Genomic DNA, 27133 nt, shown 5'->3' on the forward strand with positions numbered 1-27133 from the left:
TTGGATCCGACCGCAACCCGACCCGAAGACTGCTCAGGTCTATCTAAACCCTCTCGACCTAAAACTCAGAAACCTAAAGCCCTCTCGACCGATATCTCTGGGCATACGCAGAGTCGACGGCTGAGACGGCATACGCGGAGGGCGGTGACGGCGACAAAGGTCTCTCTCCCTCTCCTTCTTCTCTTCTCTCCCTCTCTTTCCCTCTGTGGCATCTAGGGGCAGCGCCAACCCAAGCCGTCATCCTTCCGTGGTGAAGGCAGAGGGTGGGCGGCCGGGCCCCTCTGCCCTCAATAGACCTGGTGGGGTAGGGGGAGAAGGGGAGGCTTGATAAGGCTCTGAAACAGATGCACGGAGGGTGGTGACGGCATGTCTAAATCTAGTACATAGAGCCGGGATCTTCTGCAGTGTGTTGGATTCTTTATTGGCTTAGTATGATGTTAGAAAACATATCTTATAATCGATAAACCCAGTAAGCAGCTGGTTAGTTTGTCAAAATTTGATAATTAAGCATCCCTTTTGCTTAGGCTGTAGTGCTGTTCCTGTCCTATAAATTGTCTGTCAATAGTTAGTAGTGCATTTCATCTGGGCATGACAACATCCTAAATTGATTATAGAATTATTATTATTAATTTTCATAACGTACTTGCATTTTTCTGGATGTTTTAATAAACGTTAGTGGATAAAAAATTCAATTTGATCTGGATTTGCATATTTTTTACATCCTGCTATTGAAATGCTTTTAACTTGAAGCAATATCTTCTGCTCATCAGCATGTTAACTGAGGGCCTTTTTATTGGTCTCAATCGTTTTATTTGTTGTGATCATTTGCTTCAACGAGGGTGATTGTTGTTCAGGGCTTACTATTTTCTTTTAACTAAATTACTGTGAGAGGGGGACATGCTGCGGCATAATAATGTCCAAAATAACAAGCGTTAATCGTTTTATTAACTAGTAGGTAAATGTACTTTTTTCTTGAATTCTGTGGCATGTGTTTTAACACTTAACAGCTTAGAATTTGCTTTTTTTCCCCCACAAAATATGGAGTCTTCTGTCGTAATCAAGTGCTGATAAGTTTGATGTAACATGGTCTCTCATGCAGTTTCAAAATGGTTGAGCTCCAAAATACAAGGCATTTGCTTAATAAAGAAATCATAAGTGAGGATGAGATGGATGATAATAATGATGAGGAATCAGAATCAGACATAGAAACAGAAAAAGTTCTGACCGTACCTTCAAAGAAAGCCATATACAACCGAGAGGGTCTTCTTGAGAAGATTGAAGATATAGCATGGCCAGAAAATGTTGAATGGATTCATAAGCTCACTATTGATCATGATCAGGCGGAAGAGATTGATGTGAATGACGATCTAACACGTGAGCTTGCCTTTTACACCCAGGCATTGGAGGGCACACGACAGGCCTTTGGGAAATTGCAGTCAATGGGGATCCCATTTCTTAGGCCTCCAGACTACTATGCGGAAATGGTGAAGACAGATGTTCACATGTTAAAGGTGAAAGGCAAGCTCTTATCAGAAAAGAAGAAGATTGAGGAGGCTGAAGAGAGGAAAAAAGCAAGAGAGGCAAAGAAAATTGCAAAAGAAGTCCAGGCCCAGAAGACCAAGGAGAGGGCCAAGCGCAAGAAAGAGGACATTGAGTCAGTTAAGAAATGGAGGAAGCAGAGGCAACAAAGTGGATTTGCAAAAGGGAAGGATAACGAGATGGATTTGGCTTTTGACGGAGAGGAGGGATTTGGGAGGCCAAAGAAAGGAAGGCCAGGGGTGGCTCCTGGTGATAGGTCTGGAGGGTTTGCGAAAAGAGGTAAGAAGGGGCAGGAGAATAATAAGAAAAATAGGGAGCGCAAACAGTCCAAGTTTGGGCATGGAGGTAGGAAAGGTATGAAAAAACAGAACACTGCTGAGACAACAAATGACTTTAAAGGTTTTAACAAGGGGGATATGCCAAAAAACAAAAGGGTAAAGAGATGATATGATAATATCTGCTGCAGCATTTCTTCACAGAAGAAACCTTGGAACTTCATTTTGTTAGATTGAATTGCTGAGTCTTAACTTTGTTTTGGGAGCATATTTAAGCTTCGAGATATGCAGCGGGAAAACATTAAAATATGCACTTATAATATTTTGTTTTTTCTTCATCGGCTTGTACTCTTTAAAACCTTCTATCTAGTGTATGTCTTTCGCTAATTAGATGCAACAAGTTTTTGTTACCAATTTATTGAGGGTTCTGAATGACTTGAGATCTACTCATTTTGTGACAATGATGGGAATTGTAATTCAGGTTCTCTGTTGTACCTTGTTTAACGTGAGATATTTCACATGGTGCTAGTATGATTTTTCCTTTCCTCAAATTATATTATGTTAACCTGCCCTCTATATGCCCCAAACGATTTGTACTTTGCTCACTTGTTGCCAAGGTAATTCGATATGAATTGACGTAGGATGATAAGAAATTATTGTTCAGTGTTTTATCAGCTTTCCATTTTCTTACATTGTATGCAGTCTCGTACATTCGGTAATCTTCAATTTCTCAGAACAATCGTGGAACTATTTATGGATGCTATGAGACCTTCATGTTATTACATCATGATGCTATGATAAAAAGTAATTTCTGTTCGTGTTCTACTTCCGTAAATGTTATTAATTTATTAAAGATCTATCAGTCAACTCAATCTTACATATGGGAAGAAAATTTATTTGTTCCATCAGATGTCTTTCAGGCATATGGCCAAATAAATTGAATTGACTGTGTTGTTTGGCAGAAGACATCAGCCCTGTTTATTGTTGATAGAATACCATGATAAAGATATTTGGAACTATTGTAACACCTCAGAAGCTATCAAAGTTCAGCTAGTTGCTGAAAGTTAATTGGTGTCACAAAGTTTTTGTTTGCAGTGAAGAGAGTCTCTGCTGCCATTTCTGAAGCTGCTTGTGTTGGGTGGAACCAGTCCCAGAACAAATGTTCTGTACGATTGGCACATAAAGGAAGTGTCTGATTACATGCATATGATCCATTGTAAGGTCCTCCACAGCAAGCTACTTTGAGCTCCTTGAAATCTGTCGAACAAGATGTGATGAACTTCATATATAGGAGCTAGATGAATAAATTTTCAGTTGAAATTTCTTACGCAGGGGTTGCGGATCTTGAAGGACATATGACACAATTTTGTATGCGTTTCCAAAAGCATACTTCATCTCAGGCAAGTCCATCTGTAGTTCCTTTAGCATTGCTCCTATGGCGGCATAAGAAGTTCTTGATATATCGTTCAACACTTCATAGCATTCCCCTGTCGGCTTCCTTACCCTTTGAGATGGGCAGCACCCAAGTGGTGGAACGCTCGCTATGCCAAACTTTCTTGCTCCAAGATGATACAAGGCCTGGTGTGTAATTAAAACAACAGGTGAGTATTACTCTCTAAAAGAATTCCTTATCTTCTTTTTATTACTTATACAACAAATATGCGCTGTTAATAGTTTCTTTTGCTCTGTAAATACCTGGTCCCAAACGCAATTATTACAATCTTAGCATGCATTATCTACTGTTAGAAATATTCTTAGTATCAGATTTTTTTAGGCCAACTACAGTATGTACGGAGAGAGAAACCTTCAAATGATTCTTGTAACTGGAGGTGAGATTGACCAAGAAGGCAGTGTCGTCTCCTTCGCCATTTAATGAGTACTCAAACATGTCATTGCTTCCACTGCTGATAAAAAAGAGAGATCTGGATAGGAAATCTGAAGCTCCATATGAACCCTTCGATTTATCCATATTACAGCGGACCATTGCAAAGTGTTTTACTTGCATACTCATTGGTATGACCTCTCCTGCCTGTTTCAAAAATCGTGACATCAGGGTGATTTTGAATGTTATGCTAGAAGATCTTAAAAACCGTAAACATAGACCAAGCTTACAAGTAATGGTCCAGTATGAGAGAGGATTCCTGAACCTCCTGATGCAAAATTTATTCCCTTAAACATCTGTGATGTGAGGCTCTGTTTTGTTTGTAGGGAGAGAAAAGGTGGTGGACTCATTGGAAAACCCAGTTGTTGTGCTAGTCATCGATAAAAAAAATCGAGTTAATTTATAGGTATGCTTAAATACATACACTTGCTTTCATGGCTTAGAGTTAAAATAATTACAGACGCCTACACACATATATACACTTGCTTCCAATATAATTTGAGCTTGGCATCAATATTTCATTACTAATGGAAGAATTTAGCTCTTTTTATCCATTTTTTATGACAATAACAGTAGTTAGTTTAGCAGTGTTGTGGGTATAAGAAGATTCTGTGGCAAAAGAATCAAGAAATGCATACCTAGTTGGTCAGCAGTGTTGTAGCCATTGCTGAATCTGCCGGTTGCCGTCGAACTTGGGAAGTCGACTCCATAGTGAGGAAAATTTGCTTTTGCCTTAGTGCTGTTCAAGTAATTGTTATTGCCTACGTCCACAGTTGAGTCACCAAACACAAACATGGCATTAATTTTTGCCTGCACTGTTTGCAGACTGAGCCCAACCAGGCAAAATGCAAGCAGAAGAGTGATAACAACTGTCTCTGCCATTGAAGCTCTATGAGATCTTCTCCTGAATTCTTCCTAATAATTGACTTTTGTGTTGTGGTAGATTAGCGGGCATTATTATTTATAGAGAGGAGTATGAGGCATTGAGAATTTGAGACTTGAGAGTAAGACAAAGGTGTCACCAAATTCTCTCATTGGTTCTTGATCTAATTACAAGGTAGTTTGTATCTTTCTCCACCAAGAAATTAATCTCACCGACATGCTCCTTGTTTAATTGAATGTTAGTTATGTTATCAAAGTTCTTTACTTCTAACCTTGTGCTCGGGACTTGATTACTCAAAAACCTTTCAGCTGCTTTGAGTGAGAATTAAATGATCATTTCGTATATTATCATATAGCTCAATCTTGTGTTTACTTCTGGTTATTTCCTCACCAAAAGGATAAAGGATATGCAAGTAATATGCTTTATATTTACAAAAAAAATTCCAATATTCAGAGACTATGAATTCCGAGGATCTTTCTCTGGTTAGCTGAAGACAAATATTGCTTAGAGGATATTTTATTTTAATCCTATTAATCTTCGAGGAGTACAAAGCACTAGAAAGTATATTATATATTCCTTCACTTTGGAAATACAACCAACTTAGTCCCTTTCTTAGAGCATCTCCAATCGGATTCCAAAACTCCAAATTTGGAGCCCCATTTGGAGCTCAAACTGAGCTCCCGTTTCGAGCTCCAAATTTGGAGCCAACTAAAGTGGAACTCCAAATTTGGAGCCCAGCTCCAATACTATACAACTTTTAGAAATACCAATTTTGCCCTACAAAAGCCTCATTTAAAATTTTAAATTCCGTCCGTATCCTTTATTAAATAATCTAATTAATTAAACTGAATTTATAATTAATTTTGCTAATCAATTTTTAACAAAAATAGTACCATTAGAATGCTCTCATCGAGATCTTTAAAATGAGTCTAATATTAAATTATTTAGATTGTTTTAAATATTTTATTTTTATTTTATGTAATATGATTTTGATGTTTTTAATTAAAAAGTAGTAATTTAAAATTATGTGTGAAACTATTGAATATTAGTCTTATTATAAAGATATCGATAAGAGTTTTATAAACATATATTTTTTATTAAAAATAATAATATTAAGAGGTCTTATTAAGTGATTTAACATATATATATATAAAATATATTATATTAATTAAATAATAAATATGGATCCAACGCATCGGGCTCTTAGCTTTATATTTGGAGCCTCCCTCCCTTGGAGACGCTCTTAGTGTTTTAAAAATAGGGGTATAATGAGATTGATACTTCTTCTATTGCCCCAATTTTACCACCACAAACGGCATTTGTTCTGATTGCAAATTATGCATCCATTAGACAACATTACAACCCCACAAGTTGTTTTTATTACAAGAGAAACATTATTTAAGTTTGGCTTAATCTTAAAGTAGACTTTAATTAGAAACAAAAAAACGAATGGAAATCAACTACTTGTCTGAGAGTGAGGTCGAAGCTCCAGTAATTAAAACCAGCTGCTTGATATTTATAGGCGTGGAGAAGGTGCCATTATATGCCAGGATTGCTGTCAACTTATACACGGCTTCTGTGGGGTGAAACCAATCCCAGAAAAAATAATTATCACGATTAGAGCAGTAGGTAACTTTTGGTAGGCACTGGAATTCACCATTGTATTTTCCATCTCCACAGCATGCACCAATGATCTCGGTAAGCCCTATAAACAAAACCAATAAGAACAATTCGATTAAGATCGAAGAACTTTCTATCTGTCCGAAAATTTGTAGAAGTTCATCATTTACATCCTACCGTATAGGTATTTTATTGTCTCAAAACCACTGAGAGTTAAATTTCATCCGACAGCTATATTGTATTTGTCTGCTAAGGCATATACGTAGACTTTTTTTTTCTTTTAGATCTTCATTTTGAGACTAGTTAAATCTAACAGATGGTATAATGATAAATACCCATATGTACATGATAAGGTGATAATTTGTGTTAATGGGGTCAGCCTAATCCATTTGATCTTTGTAACGACACGAATATTAAAGGCTTAAAGCTACACTCTTATTCTTATAATGCTCACCTAGAGCATGGGGATTGGCCTTGATCGCGGCCGTCATGGCGTAGGAATCTGAATACGAGTACTTCATCCCTACCAATCGCAAGCTAAGATGCCGCAATCTTCGCTTCGCAGCCTCGCCGTAACTTTGAGCCAAATGGTTCAAATCATCGAAGCAGCCACCTGAGGGGTTTCTGCTCATCAGATAAGGGATGCATCCTATCTGACCAACTCCAGAAATCCAAAACTTTCTTGCACCGAGCTTGTAAAGAGACTGCATACACACCACGTAGATCCATTAAACAACGAGGTTACTAAAAAGTTTTCTTTTAATCTAGTTTGTACTTAAAAGGAATATGTACTCATCATATATTACCTTCAGATGGTTTACGAAATCATCAACAAGAGAAGAGATGAAGTTATGATTTAACGTGGCGTTTGTAGCTCCAGTAAGGGCGAAGAAGGCGAACAGGTCGTTGCTCACCGTACTAATGACGAAGAGAGACTGAGAGAGAGAAGTTTCAGCTGATTTCTGCTCCATATGTTGAGATAGCATGCGAGTTACCTTCTCAAAGTATCGGATTTGAGTGGAGAATGTGATGGTGCCATTACCCTAGTATGTTTAAGAAAGTTGATATTGGATTTAGTTAGAGAAGAGAAGAGAAGAGGATACCGATCAGAGAAGAGTGTTGTAACTCACGGTAGTGTCAAGTATTCCAGATCCTCCAGAAGCAAAGTTTACTCCTTTCAGCACTTGGTTTGCATGTCTGATTGAAAGATATGGTGGTGGACTCATCTTAAAGCCAAAGATTTTTGCTAATAACAAGGAAAAGAGGGGAAATTAGCTTCATAGTTACTGCCTTTTAAGAACATTTTAGTGTTTAATTCAAGTATCCAAGACATGCCCAATTCAACCTCACCTGACCCAATTGGATCCAGAGTGAGACATATCTAATTGGGGTGGTCGGCCTATTACCACCTCTATAAATTACTCAAAAGTTTTACTGTCATCTATATTTTATCATGTATGTTGATACTTATAATTTATAATATATATGACTTTTTTTTTCCATAAATTTCCTTGCACTACAAATCCAAACCGTTTTAAATGCGTTCAATTATTATGCCTACCAGTACTCCCATTGTTGGGGCAAAGCAATCAACCTCTGGTCCAGCTCAAACTGAGGCAAAAACAAATTAGATGCTTATATAATTACAAGCAGGATAACCTTTTCCTTTGCTTGGATTCGTTTGCTTAGTAAAATCCACAAGTATTATATGGACCACTTCATTTGGTACAATCAATAATCGTACGAAAAAAAAAAGGAGACATGAAGACTGAAGAGTTCCTCTAAACATCTTTGCTCTTGAATTAACAAAGATATTAGCAATTAATTAAAATTCTATTTATCTTCTAATTCTTTTTAAGTATCTTTGATACACATCGATTGAAGTTTATGGAGTTTAGAGCTTGAGTAACGAGATGTCTAAATTATGACAAGACTTAATTATTAAGAGACGTTGATGTAACTTGTTAGGATGATCAATCGATAGAGCATCCAAAAACATCGACGTACTTAGTTAGGACCATGGTAGTTACAACCAACTCCTCCTCCTTAATTTGGAGGAAGAGCAAAGAAGTTTTGAAGGTGAGCACTCTTTAATTATTCTCTATAATAACTCTACGAGATTCATTCATTATATTGCAGCACAGCACAATGTTTCCTTAAACATTAGCAGTAAGATCAAAGAAGAGAGAGAGAGAGAGAGAGAGAGAGAGAGAGAGAGAGAGAGAGAGAGAGAGAGAGAGAGAGAGAGAGATACCTATGAAGTCAATGCCAATGTAGCCATTACTAAACCTCCCAGTTGGAATACGATTAGGGAAATCGATGCCATTGTGAGGAAAATTGGCCGTATCTTGTTTAGCCAATTCAAGGTAATTGTTATTACCCACATCAAACAATGAATCCCCAAACGCATAGATCGCAGGCACTCTGATCTCACTAACGTTGCCAACCGTTAATCCAAAAACCAATGGCAAGAGGCAAATGGCAATGAAACTTAGAAGAGCCATCTTTGTTATGTGGAATGAGATATCATCTCCTTTTGTGTATTTGTAGTGTTAGAGAATGGCAAATATGTTAATACTTCTCTAAAATTTATAATCTTAATCTAAACGTTATAATAGTCAATTTTTATGTTCTGTACTGGTTCTAAAACCATATTACATTAAAAAAAAAGGACATATTATTTAAGAAGATTCGATTATGTGTGTCTAACTTTCGAATTATAAATTTTTTTTTTCTTTCGTTAGGATTTCTCTCTTTTAGATATAATTATGCCTTAACTATAGAAGATATTATTTAATATTAATTATTTAAATTTGGTTTTTTAGAGATAGGCTTTAATTTAAATATTATTCTCTATCTCTGTGTTATTATATTTAATTTAAATTAATCTTAAACTAACGAGAGATATATGTAAATATAAAAAATAATCAAATAGATAAAATTTAATAAACCTTCATCAAGTTAATTATAAAAAGATATCAATATCCTTATTATGATATAGATATCTTACTCTCTGTTAAGGATATATATGTCTTTTACTTCATAAATTATTAAGATAATATAATTATAAAAATAATAATGTGTAAAGTAATATATTTAAATTTAATAAGTACCTATTCAACCGGTAATATCTTTTAAAAATTTTACATTCCTATTATACTCTTAAGAATCTTAAAGAGTTAAATCTTCGTTAAACTGATTGATAAACACTTTTATATAAGTGTGGTGGTATTATAAAATACCACCTGAGTCCATAGAATTAGAGTCCATGAATAAAATTTATTAAACGTGCTGAAGTATGTATCTTTCATAGAGTTTGTTTCACCTTTCAAAGAAATGTGACCCACCTGGCCAAACTGTGTGATTGCAATTTTTCTGTCGACTTCTTTGACGTTAAGTTGGATCAAAAGTTATAAGTGGTGGATATAAAGACTTCTAACTGTGGAATTAGTTGATTTCTTATCATATCATGTGAAATAGCAATTGGTGTAACGAGTTAATTCTACATTGCAGATGGTAATTATCATAACTGTTTGGCTTCTTATATTTAAAAGGGTATATATATTAAGAAATATATGTTTATCCGGATGTTGTATCTAGATAAATAAATAAATTATTTGGTTGATTGTATTTTATAATATTTTATTTGTTAAACACATGTTTTAGTTTGTTATATTGTATAATAATATACCTAATAAATAAGTATTTAGTTGTTATATTTTATAATACTATTTTGATATTATAATTATAAGTATTTTGTTGTATTTTTTAAAACTAAAAGACTTGAAACTCTATTCTCAACTAAAAGTCAAATTTCTGCATTAGGAGTCTAATCAGTTTTTTAAATTTGATACGTCAAACCAAACAATAATTTTTAAGTTAGACATTTATCTGTATCTATTAACGCAGCATTTATAAAAAAATTTCAACCAAACAACGCATACTAATTCACCACCTTTTTGGCCAACTTGGATCGTCGTCTTTCCTTTCCTTTTCTTGTCAACTTGGTCGAGTTTGATAGCTTAAATTTAAATGCAATGCTGTGACTGCTAACTACCAGAAAAAGAAATGGATTTGTGATACTGGTGGGGATAATCTCAGGAATGGTGGACCTTGATTAATTAGATGGAGCTTTAATCACATTGTTCACGTATCATGTATTAGTAATTCCATACATCAGTTAAGAGTTAGTTGGAACCCTCCATTTAATGGATAGATAATCAAGACAATGACATAAAATGTATATTGAGATTAATCAAATTTGTAAGATAAGACCAACAAAATGTATAAGATTCCACATAGGAAAAAATGGAACATAGGCTCAGGGTCATCAGCCTAATTGTGGCGTTTGTATCCTCTTTTAACTATTGAAAATGCTTTAGATGTATTTCCATCGACCTTAGTAAACAGTTTTACTATGATTTTAAGTCTTGTTTGCTTTGAGTTTAGAAACTCCTCCTGATTCAGGACTCCTAAACTAGTTTAATAATTTAACATTTTTTTTATTTTTTTTATATCTAACTAAGTTTACTCTTTAAAAAATTAAGACTAATTAATCTATTTCGGAGCTTTATCTCAGACCAAACAAAGCTTTAGTCTCTTTCTCCCATCTCTGAGGGTTCTCCTTGCTGCAGTCTTCCATGGCTATGCCCCCACTCCTCTCCTTTCCTCCTCATTAAAACCTTTTTTTTTATTTTAAAGTTTCTTTTCTCTATCCTTTTCGATATTTGTAAACTTCAGGTCCAGTCCAATTGGGCTTCTCATGTTACTTTCAGGCATAGAATGAATTGAAACTTTCCCTATGGGCTATTCCTTTAAAAACAAAAACAAAAAGTTCCTGTTCTTACCGTTCACAATCATATCAAATGCAAGACAGCAACACATATACACTTGCCTCTGATATACACCAAACATCTACTTGTAACTAGTAATCCAAGTATATCCAAACATACGAGGCATTCTGGTCACAAAAGGAAGTAATAGGTATCTCAACCCTTTCAATACTACATAGAAAAACAAATTTGCATGGAATAGTATTTCTCCTACTCATGACAAGTTCAAGAAATTTAACTTTGATCTTCCACCAACTGCTTGAAATTTATCGGGCTGGCAAACGCCAGTGAGCCATTATAGAAGGCCAAGGCTGCGATCTTAGAAGTGGCATGAGACGGATGTAACAAGTCCCAGAAGAGGAACTGGTGCCGGTTTGAACAATAGGTAGAATTCGGTGTGCATGCAGACTCCCCGTTGAATCTCCCAGCGCCACAGCAGGCCGTTTTGATCTCCTTATAACCTGCAAAATATAGTATAAGACTTCTCAGAATGGCAGCTCTTACACATCGATCCTGACACATCTGTGCTGGTTTTATCAAGTAAGAGAAGTGAATTGCTCATTTGCAGCTCCTCTCCCTGGCTCTGTGGCATTACTTATAACAATACAGAGATCGTATTAAAAAACATTGGAATGAAAAGTTTTGTTCTACGCAATCTTAGTTGGAACTATTGCATGTTCTGCTTTTAGTGGCCTGCATGTCAGATTTGTATATATGACATTGGTTATAATACTCTTGATCTCCATAAAAGTATATCATAGCATATGAAATCCTAAATAGGCATTCTATATCAGACTAAATAGCAATTAGCTTGTACCAACTTGTAACCCTCTCCGATTGGTAAGACTCGGGACATATCCTACTCTTCCAAGTTAAAAAAATCAATATAAAGAGATCGCAGAATGCATCTAATGGTGTTCCCTAGATTTGTCAGAATCGTTACCGAGTGCTGCGGGGTTTCTCATTATACTTTGCACCACTTCATGAGAACTCCCAATCGAGTACTTGAGACCTTCCATGGTCGAGCTAAGATTCTGCATCAGAACTTTAACAGCATAGTTGAATCCCTGAGCCAACTCATTTAGTACAGGAACACAATCACCAGTAGGGTTTAGACTTCTCGGATACGGGCAGCAACCAATCGGCGGAACATCAACAACACCAAACTTCCTCGCCCCAAGAGTGTATAATGTCTGCCATCATGTTTGCATGAAGTTGACTCCAATAGGTCAGTTAAAATCATTCATTCTTTAAACAGAAGCAAAATTTAAAATTGAGATTACCTTTACATGGTCCTTAAACTCTGTGGCAAGAGTAGCAACAAAGGTTTTCTTCGCAGTATCTGTAGGCGAGTTATTTTGCGAGAAGAAAGCAAATATATCATTCCCTCCGGTACTAATAAGAAAAATGGATCTCGATAGCACATTATCTGCAGCCTCTCTAGCAATTCGATCCATAATGTTTGATTGTACTGTGGCAAAAGATTGAATTTGCTTTCTCATACTCAAGGTGCTTCCCTGTTATACTTGAATTAGATTACTCTAATGCATATAATAATTCCAAAATAAAAATTAGCCATAACTTAACCACCAAAAAAAAAAAAACTAGGGAAGAATGGCCACCCTTACAGTTGAGTCAAGAATTCCAGATCCGGCGGAAGCAAAGTTTACTCCCTTTAATCCTCTGACAATTAAGTGTTTCGTCCTATTTGGAAGAGCTAGGAAAGGTAGAGGACTCCTCTTGAAACCCATATGGATAGCTGAACAAGTGATGAACAGCAAAAGAGAAAGGTCATGTTAGATTCAGAGGCACGTAAACCGTTGCAATATGCATGCGATGTCTACATAAGATTAGTCTCAAATTGTAACACAATTGATATTGTTGGCTTAAGTGTATGTTAATGAAAATGTTATATTACATGAAATGCATGATCAAGTAGAGTAAAGGCCGGGCGTTTCAATTGCAGGCCTTCACTGAAGGAAGACTAACTAATGAATTAATAATTCCTTAATTTGCTCTTCTATTATTCTTATTCTTAGAAATATAAAGATAAAGACATTATGTCAAACTTGGCGTACCTCATGAATCATCATATCCTACGGTTGTCAGATAATGAATGCTATGATAGGATCATATCACGTGCGACACTGTACATCTCTGGACTCTGTGGGCCTAAATTATTGATTACCCCCTCAAATAACTTGGGTCAATTTGGTCTTTTTATCTTTTATCATCTTATCTCCATCAAACCGAGAGTAAATTAACGAGAGTCGGACTTACCCAGGAAGTCGATGCCGTTGTAGCCGTTGCTGAATCGGCCCGTGGGTCTGGAGAAAGGGAAGTCGATGCCGTAATGTGGGAAATTAGCCTTGGCAGCCCCGTGAGGCAGGTAGTTGTTATTGCCGACATCGGCCGTGGAATCCCCAAACACGTATATCGCCGGAACTTTACTGGGCTCACCACTGCAAGCAAGAAGACTAGAGAGAAGAAGAGTTAGAGATGGGAGAAAGGAAACAACTACTCTTGTCTTCTCCTTCTTCTTAATCGCAAACGCCATGGCTAGAGAAATATGGTATTGTAGAGCTTTTACGACGACGCCAGCAAAAGAAAAGAGAAAGAGAGCAAGTGATGGCTGATCACCACGTTCGAGGAAGTAAAGTGATAATGGCTTTGAGGAGTGGATGGGTCTTGAGATGACAAGACTACCCCCCTCAGTCTTCCTTTATATTTGTACTAAATTTTCACTGAAGGCAGTCGTAAATGGACTCGAAAAGGATTAATTCTATTTCCAGAGACTCACTACCACTTTTCCATTGTAAAATGAGGGCATTTAATACTATCTTCTTTCTCTCTCTATATATAATACTGAAAAAAGAAGTTCAAAGTGAAAAGGGAACCTGATAAAGCTCGAGAAAGCAAAAGTTGACAGAAGATTAAAGAACAGCGGATTAAAGAAGGGAACAGTGAAGCCTTAATTGTTATTATCCTCATCAACCATGGTCGATCATCCGCTCTCACACGCATGCTGATTCCTGATTAGTAGTACTATGGAGTCCTGCATGAGCTAGCTAGCTAGCTTGTACTGATGTCAGTGCTTTCTTTGTAAAACTTATCCTATCTCTCTCTTTTTCAAAGCAACCACCAAATGAGTAGTGATGAAAGTATATTCCGATCTCATCGTAGGTCTCCAATGATTGCATATAGATCGAAACTACAAAGGATTAAGTAACAAATAAAACTTTTAAGGAGATCCAATCAAAGTTGTGTAATTATATTTCTACCTTACATTTTACTAGGACAGTAATAAATGGAGGAGCTCCCTTGCTGCCTTGCCTCTATGAGTGGAGGGTGGGTACTTTCGTGAAGTCCTTCCAAGGGGGCCAAACTCGTTTGTCCTCAATGGTTTGTAAGTTTCTTTACAGGGCACAGCCACTTTTTTGCATTTTGGACATTAGTGACATTTTTGATAGGTTTGGAGACAAGCTTTTTGTGATGTCTTGAAGACTTCAAGGACAAGCAATATTTTCGAAACGACAGCAGTCCTCCCTCCTGTAGTCCTGTGTATAAACATGGGTTGCGATGAAGCTTTTAGTTTCGCCGACAACTCTGCCGGATCTCACTTACTATGACAGTTTAATATTGAGTGGACTAATTCTTTCATAGTTTAGTAATATTTTTTGGTAAATATATTTGCATGTCATACAACAAGCAAGTGTAAATGTAATAATGTTGTGAAATTTACTAATCAACTGAATCTTCAAGATGATTCTGTGGATTAATTATGCGATCCCAATAAATCAGGTGAATTAATTTTTCAAATCTGATACAATAACTGCTTGAAATTTGACCAAATTTGAGCTGAAAGTGATTGAACTATAAATGGTGGAACTGATTAATTTCCATTTCTTTGATTTAAATGCAATAAAATGGAGCAGAAACTAAATTAACATTAGCACACAGCCAATTGTCCAAAATTGATAGTTTTGACGAACTTCTCCGATCCACCGAATAGCGTTAGAGCTGCTTGTGTTGGGTGATAGGAATCCCAGAACAAGTACTCATTGGGATCTGAGCAAAAATTAGAATTTGGAACGCAGGTAGCTTCCCCATTCTACTTCCCTGCTCCACGCAAGCACTCTTGAGCTCCTTAAATCCTGTAGACCAACATGGATTCCGAATTATAATCACCAATTCTAGTAGCTAATTCTTGAGTATAGTACTCACCGAATTGAGTTGGGTTCTGGAAGAAATTAACTACCATCTCGTACGGATTCCCAGAAGAGTACTTCAAATCTTTTAGCTCGATCATAGCTGAGATATCTCAGTATGGGTTCTATTCTATGGCAGAGTAGAACTCCAGTGCTGACTCATTCAAGTTTTGGACACAGTCACCAGATGGAGTTAAGCTTCTCAGAGCTGGACAGCATCCAATGGGTTGTGGGTGGGATACTGATCATTCCAATCCTTCTTTCTCCAAGACTGTATAGCAAATTGTCACAAGGATTACTAGCAAATTGTCAGAAAAAAGAGAGGAGAATACCATCAACTGGCTTTTGTAAGTGAAGGCAAGGTTTAATGTGAATTATCTTCTATGAGTACTGTTAGTGGGACCACTGGACTTGAAGTTATCAAACATGTCATTGCTTCCTGAGCGAATGAGGAAGACTGAGTTTGAGATCAGCTGTTCTGCATCATCTTGGCCCAAAATTGCTATAAGATTGTATTTAATTAACTGCGTTAAGTAATTGACCTGCATCCCCAGTACCAGGTACTCCTTCTGTAATGAGAAAGAATTAATTGTGTCACTTGAGTTCTAATGCATCCCAAATTAGAACGGTCCTGTTTTCAAGAAGTTATTATTGCCAACATCAGTAGTTGAGTCTCCAAAGATGAACAAACAAAAAGAAGAGGAGAAGCGATGCAAGAAGATGAGCAGTTTTGCCTTCCATTGCAGGGAATTTGATAGAAATTACCATGTAACTGAGACTAGTTTGGATGCCAAACAAATCAAAGCCCAGCTGAGTCTTATATGATTATTGCAAGGATGTCAAGCAATACAATAATATGGCTAAATTGGCTTGTTTCTCAAGTGAAGCCTCAAACTTTGGTTTATTTTGCTGGAGTTATTGGATAGCCAATTTCTGTGAGCCAAGTGAATTAATTAATTAATTAATAACTGTTTAATTACCGTATACATCCTTCTGAGATGATGAAAAAAATAAATAAAAGTAAAGCTTAGACTCAACATTTTGATACTCTTACTAGATCTTATCTCTCCTTTAAAAACTGCAATGAGGTGAAACAAGAAGGCATCATTGTCTCCTATTGATTGGTGGTGTTCATATGGTCCTCATAAGTACTTGCAACTCCTGCGTGCATGGCTAAGCTTTGATAGCGCGAGTATGTCGGCCGGCCGCCCGGCCGCAGAGAAGCGCGTTCGCCGGGATAGGCAACTCGTCCCTGACGGAATGAACTGGAGAGTAGACTCGGATATAGAATTGCTGCCCAAGATATCTACGAGCCCAGAACTCAGATCTCAAGTTCCACATTCCAACATTATCTAAGGCTACGTAAACTGCAGTCCATGACCTCGGATATACCTACAGGAAGAAGAGTTACAAGTCACATCTTTGCATTTATATGTCACAATTTTTTATGTTTAAGAATCAATTACTTGGACAGTGCAACGTGGCAATGCATCATTAAGATTGTACTCCTTTCGACTAGCTCCACTCCATTTCCCTCCATCCATCCTGCAAACAACTCAGCAATTAATCACAACATGAGTATAACTAACTCAAAACTTAATTATATTAAAATGAAACAACAAGTATTAATTACCCCACAACAAACATGTTGTAGCCATCAAGATGCCAGCTCTGGACAATGCCCTCGTAATTCTCGAACACGATCTCGACGAACGATCGGAAGTCGGCAGGCATGACCGAGGTGTCGAGGTGCACGGCTGCGCCGGTGGGGTTGTCGGCGATGCTCCCGAGCCGGAAGACGCCGCTGATGTTGTACAGGTCGGCGAGCTTTAGAGGCGTGTCTGCCTCCACGAATGACACGGAGTTCACTGCGTAGCGTTGCTTGCGGTTCACCAACCTGGCCGAGCTGGCTAGACGAATGGTCCGGGTGACGTTGATCAAGCCATAGTGGTACGAGCCTTGGGGATTTGGTCTCGGCCCGCTTGCTGTTAGGTTCGTCCTGCAGAATCGTACAGATCAAATATACATTATTCGACGATGATATTTAATTGTAAAAGAGCGATAGGATTGTGTTGGATTTAGAAAGGGAGAGCAATAATTCTCACCGGAATGAACGGGCCTGATTGAGGGACCAACCAATCTGGTCCGTGGGTCCACCCGGAGGCGGCCCTGAGACCGGCTGCCTCGAATCGCTGTAGTGGAGGACGGCGGTGGTGGTCAAGATGGGAGTCGTGAAACGGGTGGAAACGGCGACGTAGTAGTCACGAGATGGCTGGTCGGCGGTCACCAACACCGACAAGGATTGGCCGACGTGGACGTCGAGAGAGGAGTAAGTGTTTTGAAGGGTGTGGATCCCCTCCACTTCCACTAGCTTCATCCGGTGCCCTTCGATCCGGATATTGAGCGAGTTTTGGAGCCCAACGTTTGAGATCCGAAGCCTATACGTCTTGCCTGCAAAATGCATGTCATATGCCACGAAGTTGTAAATAAATTAACAACGAAAAGATAGGGTGTAAGTACGTCGTGAATTTATGAAAGACTCACCTGAAACAACGGTAAGAGATGCAGCATTAGGACCTCGACCATTAACAAGGATGCCATCCGGGAATGGCAGTCTCTTCCCTCGGTCAAGTCTAGCTTTCAGATCCTAATCGACAACCATATATAGCAAAATTAAGCAAGCCATCAACTTCTTTTCATCACGACAACCTACACTAATTATACCGTATACGTATGCATGCATACCGTATGGCTAGCCCTGTACCAGTCGCCGATAAGCACAGTGTAGTCTGCGGCGGGCTCCGGGAAAGGAACCGGAATTAGCGGCCGGCTAAGGATCCGGATGCCGCCGAAGCCACCGGCGGCTTTGTGGAAGGCGAGGGAAGGGAAGTAGAAGAAGCTACCAATCTGATCTTTAACCTGAATATTATACGTGAAGTTTTTGCCTGCTGGAATTGGGCAGTTGGTCCCATACACCCCATCCTCCCACGAGTTCTTCCTCTGCTGCACTCCGTTCCTGGTTATCGTATATTTGTTCATATGCTACTCTACGTATTCATATATAACATATCGGCTCACGACACAAGCCATAAAATTAATATTCTATGTGTTATCGAATAGATAATTTTTGAAGTTTAATTTACTTAATTTTCTTTTACATAACAGTATTAGCAGCTACTAAATGAAAATAAAAGTAAAAGGGAAAGACGTGTAGACTATACACCGTTCGGTCGTGGATGTCTCATGCGGCGTCGTTACGATTTAAGAGCCTTTTTATACGCCTAATAGAACTCGTAAATTAAAAATTCCGTTACGCCAATACTACGAGTACTACTCTTCGGGAAACAAACTCAGACCCCCACGTCTCAACTCTGACTCGTTAATTTGCCCCCCGGTGCATTAGGTGAAGAATGATTAGAGTCTAAAATCTCATGTTAGGAATGGCTAATGGAAATCGGAATTAAACTTGCCATGAGATGAGGAAGGGCTCCGTCAAGCTATTATGCACGTTGATGACAAGGTTATCGTTGGTCACCGAGTAGATATCCGGCCCTGGAAATTGCCCGTTGATCAGAATCCCCTGTAACAAAGATACACCACAGATAGAGAAAGAAGAGTAAGAAGTAAGAAGGCTTTTATCAGGATTCTACTGAGAATACAGCAAAGAGTAGCGGATCGATCACCCGTTGGCGAACCCCAAGAGGGTAGATATCTCCAAACGTGACATTCCAATCAAGAAACCTATAGGGGCTCTCTCCATTAACAAATAAGCTGAACCAAGAACAGCATAACAAAACGAGGGCTCCACTGCTCACAAACATATCCTTTGGAGGAAAGGGAATGGAGAATTGCATAAGGGAAAGAAAGAGAGGGAGATGTTGATGGGCGTAAGTATGGAGATGGAGGAGTGAGTGATATATTATAGCCAGGGCCTTGAAAACGAAGGGGGGGGGGGGGGGGGGGGGGGGGTACGATGGGGATTTCCTCCTGCGAGGAATGAATCGTGGGAAGGTGAAGGAAACGAAACGACGAAGCAACCTATGCGCTCGATTAAGCAAAGCTATACCCCCACTCTACTTAAAAAAAGGGAGGCAGTTTCGGTATCTAGTTCTGAAATCTATGTGAGCTTGTGATGATGCATTTGGTGCCACTTGGTATGGAAATCATTGGCCATTGCTCATGCGCGTCTACAAATTGAGTAAGGTATAATGGAAGGAAGGCACAAAGTATTAGTATATACTATTCTTGATAAATGAGTAGTGCGTAAAGTTAATTTACTAATGTGTAGTGGACTTAGAGATTTCTTTCCTGTGAGAGAGCTTATGGTGATGTCTCTTCACATGAATGGCTTCCTAATTTCGTGAAGGTGTATGTTTTCTCACAAAGAAAGCATGTGTGTTGCTTAGGCAGGTAGAGGAGGTGGAATGACACACAAGGTGTTGATTGCCTTTGGCTTGGCAAGTAAGGAGTTTGTCTACCACCAGAGTGTGGTACCCTAGCAGTAAAGTGCTTGTGTTGCTGATCTTCTTATCCTATGGGTTTAGTTCCTCGTTGCAATAAGTGTGCTGGAGAGTCAAAAGCATGAATTACATGATTGGTTATGAAGTGAGAATATGAATGTAATTGGAGCTCATTTCTGAATTGTATTGTATACCAGAAGGATTAATTTGTATTAATATATTTATTATATATATGTATGTATATAATAAATATGAATTAGGAGATAGCAGTGTTTTTTCTACTAAAATGTTTGTTGGAATAGAATATAAGATATGAGGGCATTGGTTTTGAGAATGGATAAATGGGTCACACAATCACCATATATTGTAATAGTTAACAATAATCACTGGAGTTTAACAGAATGAACAAATTAATGGTAAAAATACATTGCTTGTCCCAATGTTTATAATGCACTTGGTTCGGTAAAACATGATTCATTAAAAGTAATATAATAGTATTATTACATTATTCTCTCATTTGAAGAAAGCTCGATAGTAGTGGAGTTATTGGGGCTTTAAAAAATATAAGAACATTTAATTGTTATACTGGGCGAGAATATGGGTGAACAATTCATACTGTTTCTCTTAATTCCTACTGTTGTTGAAAACATAGTTACCTGTGAGACAAAACTTGTAACTTCAATAATACTTTTCTTTTACAAACTAAAAATATAAATATTATATAAAAGAGTTTGAAAACATGGACACCAAATTAAATGGTAATCTCTTAATAAGTATTTGGTTAACTATTTAGATTGCACACAGTAAATATAAAACTCATTGCAAATTCAGATCATGTTCATATGTTGAGAAAAAGGTCATGAATATATATAAGATTAAAAAACACCATACTTTATAATAACTAAGTGATTATAAATTGAGAAAATAATAATATAATTATCTAGTTTTTCATGTTACTAAAATTTTGTGAGGAAACATAAAAATTGATCACACTATTACCATCATATTACTAAAATTTTATGAGAAAACATAAAGAAAAATTGGTCACATTATTGCCAACTATAAGTACTATTTTCCACTCATATTTTGCTTCTTCCAACATCTCAAGGTACCATCATATTACTAATATTTTATGAGAAAACATAAAAAAAATTGGTCACATTATTGCCAACAACAAATACTATTTTCCATTCATATTCTGCTTCTTCCAACATCTCAAGATATACACAGAAACACATCCTCAACCAAATTAAATTGATTTATTTAGATTTTATTAATTTGTGACGCGAACTTTTCATTACAGAGACTATCTTTAAAAAAGAAGTAAACTTATAAGGAATCTACACTATCATCTTAAATAAGTTTGTGCTACCAAAGAAGCTGTACATATGCATAACTACATCATGGGGAACACAAAGTTCATACTGACAGAGCCCTATTCAACAAGGTAAACATTCGCATCAAATATGCGGTTGATAGTAATCTCTTTGACTCACACAAATAATCTATGGGAAGCTAATGATAGTAATCTCTTTCACTTGGTATTATATTTCACAAATTAAGTATCATTACTTTATATTACTCCTGATCAAAGTTCATAGTCCTCTGTTGATTTGTGCCAATCTCTTATAAGCAAGGAACTCGTGGTGCAAATTACAAAATTGGGTAAACCAATCAAAATTACCATAAGAAACAAACACACAATTAATTAAACACTAACTTGCGGCAGTAGCTTGGTCTTCCTCCTTCACCGTCGTGGTCTGTCGTCGTTCAAACTCCTGCACGAGCTCGGGATCCACGTTCTCCTCCGGCTCCCACGTGGCTTCTTCGATATCGATCCACTTAACCAAGTAGTCGAATTTCCCCTCTCCTCCCGCCGCGGCTTCCCTCTTCCCCACCACCGCCTCCGCGACGCCGTACTCCAACCCAGCCTCGTAGTCCGCCACCAGATCTTCCGCCACGAGCTCCTTCTTCACCCACTCCCTCTCCCCTCCATCCCTCCACTCCACCAAGTACTCCCTCGCCGCCCCCTTCCCCCTCCCCTCCAACACCCTCTCCACCTCCCCCCACTCGTACACCGCCGCCTCCAGCTCCGCCGCCGCCGCCTCCAATCCCACCCGCCTAGCGAACGCCGCCGGGTTCCCCTTCGGCGTCGCAGCCAGCACTTCCTTTACGATCACAAGCGCCGTCCGACCCCTCTCGTCCACCGCGTCGGGATCCGCCCCTGCCTCGAGGAGCGCGCGCACCGCCGTCGGCCTCCCGTAGCCTGCCGCCACGTGGAGAGGGGTCAGCCCCCCTCCGGCACGCTCCGGCCTGTCCACGTCGGCCCCGGCGGCGGCGAGGAGCCGGACGCACTCCTCGGAGCCAAGGCCAGCGGCGAAGTGGAGCGCCGTCCGCCCGTCGGCATCCTCAGCGTCGGGGTCGCGTGCGAGCGTTGATTCGTCGGCGAGGATCGCGGAGAGGGCGGCGGCGTCGGCCTTCTTGGCGGCGGTCCACCAGGGAGTCTCGAACTCGGCGACGACGTCGGCGGCGATTCCGGATCCGGGAACCCAGGAGGGGGCGTGGCCGTCCTTCCACTCGACGAGGTACTCCGTGGCGGTGGTCGTCGCAACGGAGCCGTCGTCGCCGTATATCGGCGTTCGGACGGTCCGACTGCCGATGATGCGATTCACTTCACCGTAGGATCCGTCGTCGTCGTCTTCTTGGGGTTCGAGTGGGGATGGGATTTGGGAGCGCGGGATTTGGTCTTGGAAGGCGAAGGCGAAAGCGGTGCGAAGTCGAGGTTGGCGGAATTGGAGAGTGGTGGTGGAGATGGGAAGGGAGAGGAGAGGAGAGTTTGTCTTGGGAGGTAGTTTGAGGCGGGAGAGGGAGGGATTGATGAGAATTGCGTCCATTTTGTGGGTTAGATTTGATAAAAAGAGAGGGAAAGAGGGAAGGAGGGCGGTTTCGGAGAGTGAGCAGACTGCAAAGACCTCTTTGGCGAGATAGGATAAGGAAGTGGATGGGGTTGGATTCCCCCCCAAATTTTGGAGTCATGTTAACCAAAAATTAGTTGGACCCCAATTGACTCTTTGGGCCGAGCATGGCCCAACCTCAAATGCTACTACCAACTTCCAAGCCTACCTTGAGGGTACCGTTCATAATTTGGATATTAAATAGATTAATAAAGAGGTTTGAATGGAGGAGCATAAATGACAAACGAGGCTATTAAAGTCACACCCTACCAATAAATTTAGCAAATTTCTCCTAAATTAGAGCAAGTTAGGCCGAAACCAGTCAGGGTGCGAAACCAGTAAGTAATCTATTCCACTTCCTGTCCCGTATCGTAAGCCGTGCACTGCACCCTTTCGGGACAGTGTATACAGTACACAGTGCTCGGAACTGGCAAGGAAAGAAGACTTTCCTTATATATTTGAAGCCATTCCACTCTGTCACCCCCCTCCTCTCTCTCCCTCTTAATCCGGAAACCCCATCCATCTCTTCGCCTAACCCTTCTTCCCCTAACCCAAAAGAGAATCCCAAGAGAAGACAAGAGAAAGAAAGGAGAGATGCATCACGCGAAGACGGACTCGGAGGTGACGAGCCTGGCGGCGTCATCCCCGCCACGGTCTCCCCGCCGTCCGATCTACTACGTGATGAGCCCGTCGCATGCGGACGCCGAGAAGATGTCGCTCAACGGCTCGAGCCCCGGCGGCTCCCCCATCCACTACCACCACCCGCACCACCAGCGGTATGCAAGCTCCCCCATCCACCACTCCCGCGAGTCCTCCACCGCGCGCTTCTCCTCCCACCTCAAGAACAACCCTCCCTGGCGCAAGTTATCCCACATCCCTGGCTCCGGCGCCGGAAGCGTCAACGACGAGGACGAGGACGAAGATGACGCCGACGAGGCCTCGCCGCTGCGGTGCTACGCGTGTCTGTTCCTCTTGTTCGTTCTCCTTTTTACCCTCTTCTCTCTCATCCTCTGGGGCGCAAGCAAGTCCTACAAGCCCAAAATCGCCGTTAAGGTCCATTCATCTTCCCCCTTTTCTTCAAATTTAATAACTTTTTCAATTGAAAATGTGGGTGTTTTTATCTAAACGGCCGAGTTGACTCAGGTTATTCGAGCTGCGCATAAAAATTGATGCTAACTTTAAATGTTTAGTTAATCGAAATGGGAGACATTCGATTGACCGAATTTTTTTTTTTTTCCTTCAATTTTTCTTTGGTTTGGGCAGAGCGTGGTTTTTGAGAGTTACAATATCCAGGCGGGGATGGACTATACCGGTGTGCCAACTAAGATGATGTCCCTTAATTCGACGGTCAGGATCGCGTTCCGGAATCCGGGGACCTTCTTCGGGATTCACGTCACCTCCACGCCGCTCGAGCTCTACTTCTACGACCTCAAGGTGGCCTCCGGATACGTAAGTAGCCCAAGAATCCCATAGATTCAAATTAAATATACTTTTGTGACTTTATCCCGCAGGGAACTGGTTTAGTTATTGTGGACCAATCAATAGCAGCCCTATAGCCCTCAGTAGTTATACGTTCTACTTGTGTAGCTTTTGTTCGGATTGGCTTGTTTCAAGTTCGAAGGGCAATCATATCACCCCTCTTTCACATTTTCTGATCGTCTCACGTGACCCATGTCAGTCTCTTTTGAAAAGAAAAAGAATAGAGAACAAAGGCCTCTTTTTCGCAGAGTTGAATTCCAGTTCCCTCTCCCGCCTCACGGCTTCCGATGCAACCCGGTGACTGACTCGTTTTAAGATTTTTGGGCAGATGAAGGAATTCTACGAGTCGCGGAAGAGCGGGCGCGTGGTAACGACGATGGTGGTTGGCCGCCAAGTCCCCCTCTATGGCGGCGGCTCCGGCCTCGGCAGCCGGTCGAACGGCGTGGCGCCGGCCGTCGTGCCCCTGAACCTGACGTTCGTGGTGCGGGCCAGGGCTCACGTGTTGGGCTACCTGGTCAAGTCCAAGTTCTACCGGCGAGTCCGGTGTGGCCTCGTCCTCCGAGAGGCCCATCTAGGGAAGCCCATTAGACGCCTGGCGTCCGCATGCGAGTACCACGAGGGGAGGTGAAGCTTTTCTTCTGAATTTGGGCCCCACCGAGTGGATGGTGATAAGGTTGTCGGTCAAAGTTTTCTCAGCGCTGACCGAGTTCGGGACAAGCCCGTGATCATAGATTTTGTCGGGTCTTTCTCCTCGATATGTGTTTCCAGATGGTTGATTGTATATATGTGTTCGTTTTAGCTATTGCTTCTATTTGATATTATCCAATACATTATTAGCTAACCTCTTGGTTTACTTTTTTTTTTGGGTTGCTTTTATATCACATAACTATTTGATACAAGTAATATAGATTTTTAACAAATTAATTAAATACCATATCATGAATATATAATAATAAAAAAAGCATTAAAACAGGCATATATAAACAGTGAAGACAACAAGTAGTACAGCAGTACCAATTAACCAAACTAAACCCACCACTGCATCGCTACAAATCGCGAAAAAAATATAGAAGCAAATGGTAATCAAACACCGAAGGACAATAACCCCAATTTAACAAACAAAACATAACCAACCACGCACAAAGCAACACCCCTTAAGAAGAAGGCGGTGAGTGTTCCGGTCACCGCTCAGTGGGAAGCACCGGTCTTCTCGGTCTCCTTCTCTTCACCGCCCTTATGATACCCTGGCAATTTCTCCATGATCTTCCCGAATATGCCCTTCTTCTCCTTCCCATCGTGACCGTCCGTTTCCTGCTCCTTGGCGTAAACCACTGGTTCCGAGGCAGGGGGAGCGGCTTCCTCGTTAGGCTTCTTGTGGCCCGGAAGCTTCTCCTTCATCTTTTCCAAGAAGCCCTTCTTCTCCTCCTCCGGCGGCACATCGAGCTTAATTGACTCGTCGACCTTCTCAACTGTAATGGAGGTGTCATCATCGGCGGTGACCGCGGTCGCCGTGACGACCTCCTCCTCGGCCACTAGAGTAGTCTTCTTCTCTTCGTCCTCGTTCTCTTTCTTCTCACAGCCGAGCTTTTCTTTGACCTTTTCTTTTAGCCCCTTCTTTTTCTTCTTCTCTTTCTTCTCTCCTCCCTCCCCTTCTTCCTCGTCGCTTGACTGCGTTACAAGATTCGAAACAAACAATATAAGTCGAAAAACTACACATATGCACACAAAAAAAAGGATATTTTAGAATCAATTACACCTGTACAGCTCAATTATAAACTATCTGATATCTTTCGTCCGCACTGTTAACAAAAAAATTTATTTATCGTCTATTCTAGTGATTATCCATTTTACGTGATAAAATTAAAACAATTATTATATTTAAAATTAATCACGTGACAGTCACGTGATATCTTTTCCTAAAATATCTACGACATAATGGAAGAGATATTTCATAAAGTTTACAGAGTTAAACAGATCATCTATAAAATAAAATAGAGCAATAGTATTATTTTGAACCTCCTCCTCTTTCATTTATATCAGAAATCTATAAACAATAGCGCTATTTGTCAGAAATATATATATATATATATATGTCTCTTACAAAAAGATGAGTTGGAGATAAATATACCAATGTAAAGGTACATGCAGGATATTAACTCCGCCTACTTCAATCACAAAAACTCCCATCTTTTATGACTAAAAGATCGATTCAGAGATAAAGATATATTTATATATAAACTTACCGAGCTAGAGCTAGAGCTATGAGAACGATGGAGTTTTTCCAAAAAGCCCTCCTTCTTCTCCTCTTCCTTCTTTTCCTCCACCTTCTCGACCTCCGTCACATGAATGTTCTCCACCCCGGCGATCAAAACCGCCTCTTCGGACTTCTCTCCCTCCTCCTTCTTTTTCATGAAATCAAATAAGCCCCTATCTTTAACTTCTCCCTCTTGCTCACTACTCAAGCTTTGGTTCTTCCCCTCCTCCATATTAGAAGACTTAACTTAGAAGGATGGATCTTTAGCTTATTAGCTTTGGAAGTGGAATATGAGATCAGACGATGGAAATGGAGTTTGTTAGTGGTGGGCTTATATAGAACTTTTGCGGGGTCTATTCTGCAAAACCAATAAATAGTACGCGTTACCGACGCGACGAAGGCTTTGCCTCGGAGGGAAGGAAAGGATATTAAAGAAAAAGGCGGGGAGTAAAGCGAAAAGGTGGGGTGGAAGGAGTTGAGTGGTCTCCTTTTCCATCCTCCAATGGCCATCCTCCACGTACGATCACGGGCCCCGCGATGTCATGGTCGGGTGGACGGATCCGGAAGGTCGGTGGGCAGACCTCATGACGCGCCATGTGTAACGCTTATCGAAATTAAAACTGTTTTTAAAAAGATAAGATGCCTCGCGAAGCAGGAGAATTGAAGAATGCCTGAGAAGTGAGAACGGATCGCTGGGTCGAACGTGGAGGGTTAAAACTGAGCTTAAGTGGTGGGATCTGGGAGATG

General features: G+C 40.1%; 8 protein-coding genes across 8 annotated transcripts; 2 read left to right on the forward strand and 6 right to left on the reverse strand.

The window, feature by feature from the left end:
* The first annotated feature begins 17 nt into the window (after positions 1-17).
* LOC140763908 (probable rRNA-processing protein EBP2 homolog) lies at positions 18-2201 on the forward strand. Its single transcript, XM_073102287.1, has 2 exons — positions 18-159; positions 1100-2201. The coding sequence occupies exon 2, from the start codon at positions 1107-1109 to the stop codon at positions 1983-1985; it is 879 nt and encodes a 292-aa protein (XP_072958388.1). The 5' UTR covers positions 18-159; positions 1100-1106; the 3' UTR covers positions 1986-2201.
* Positions 2202-2853: 652 nt separating this feature from the next.
* LOC140763650 (GDSL esterase/lipase At5g55050-like) lies at positions 2854-4766 on the reverse strand. Its single transcript, XM_073101934.1, has 5 exons — positions 4335-4766; positions 3927-4066; positions 3619-3843; positions 3143-3392; positions 2854-3071 (listed from the first exon to the last, which is right to left on the reverse strand). The coding sequence occupies exons 1-5, from the start codon at positions 4576-4578 to the stop codon at positions 2854-2856; spliced, it is 1077 nt and encodes a 358-aa protein (XP_072958035.1). The 5' UTR covers positions 4579-4766.
* Positions 4767-5886: 1120 nt separating this feature from the next.
* Positions 5887-8739, reverse strand: LOC140763169 (GDSL esterase/lipase At5g55050-like). Its single transcript, XM_073101240.1, has 5 exons — positions 8454-8739; positions 7330-7445; positions 7006-7242; positions 6654-6903; positions 5887-6284 (listed from the first exon to the last, which is right to left on the reverse strand). The coding sequence occupies exons 1-5, from the start codon at positions 8701-8703 to the stop codon at positions 6040-6042; spliced, it is 1098 nt and encodes a 365-aa protein (XP_072957341.1). The 5' UTR covers positions 8704-8739; the 3' UTR covers positions 5887-6039.
* Positions 8740-11033: 2294 nt separating this feature from the next.
* LOC140762060 (GDSL esterase/lipase At5g55050-like) lies at positions 11034-13793 on the reverse strand. The gene is made up of 5 exons (XM_073099666.1): positions 13312-13793; positions 12660-12790; positions 12315-12548; positions 11975-12224; positions 11034-11492 (listed from the first exon to the last, which is right to left on the reverse strand). Exons 1-5 carry the CDS (start codon positions 13586-13588, stop codon positions 11266-11268), a joined length of 1119 nt encoding a protein of 372 aa, XP_072955767.1. The 5' UTR covers positions 13589-13793; the 3' UTR covers positions 11034-11265.
* Positions 13794-16061: 2268 nt separating this feature from the next.
* LOC140763207 (L-ascorbate oxidase homolog) lies at positions 16062-19199 on the reverse strand. The gene is made up of 8 exons (XM_073101291.1): positions 18923-19199; positions 18710-18819; positions 17985-18255; positions 17784-17886; positions 17345-17690; positions 16873-17238; positions 16706-16784; positions 16062-16631 (listed from the first exon to the last, which is right to left on the reverse strand). The coding sequence occupies exons 1-8, from the start codon at positions 19091-19093 to the stop codon at positions 16413-16415; spliced, it is 1665 nt and encodes a 554-aa protein (XP_072957392.1). The 5' UTR covers positions 19094-19199; the 3' UTR covers positions 16062-16412.
* A 2104-nt stretch (positions 19200-21303) lies between these two features.
* LOC140762722 (probable signal recognition particle 43 kDa protein, chloroplastic) lies at positions 21304-22716 on the reverse strand. Its single transcript, XM_073100637.1, has one exon. It carries the CDS (start codon positions 22591-22593, stop codon positions 21415-21417), a length of 1179 nt encoding a protein of 392 aa, XP_072956738.1. The 5' UTR covers positions 22594-22716; the 3' UTR covers positions 21304-21414.
* A 306-nt stretch (positions 22717-23022) lies between these two features.
* On the forward strand, positions 23023-25269 carry LOC140762843 (uncharacterized). Its single transcript, XM_073100809.1, has 3 exons — positions 23023-23706; positions 23917-24102; positions 24461-25269. The coding sequence occupies exons 1-3, from the start codon at positions 23248-23250 to the stop codon at positions 24758-24760; spliced, it is 945 nt and encodes a 314-aa protein (XP_072956910.1). The 5' UTR covers positions 23023-23247; the 3' UTR covers positions 24761-25269.
* LOC140762844 (dehydrin COR410-like) lies at positions 25120-26697 on the reverse strand. The gene is made up of 2 exons (XM_073100810.1): positions 26376-26697; positions 25120-25800 (listed from the first exon to the last, which is right to left on the reverse strand). Exons 1-2 carry the CDS (start codon positions 26616-26618, stop codon positions 25321-25323), a joined length of 723 nt encoding a protein of 240 aa, XP_072956911.1. The 5' UTR covers positions 26619-26697; the 3' UTR covers positions 25120-25320.
* Between the last annotated feature and the right edge of the window lie 436 nt (positions 26698-27133).

Source organism: Typha angustifolia, chromosome 7, assembly GCF_048772165.1.
Source record: "Typha angustifolia cultivar Huaian chromosome 7, ASM4877216v1, whole genome shotgun sequence".
NCBI classification, from domain to species: domain Eukaryota; kingdom Viridiplantae; phylum Streptophyta; class Magnoliopsida; order Poales; family Typhaceae; genus Typha; species Typha angustifolia.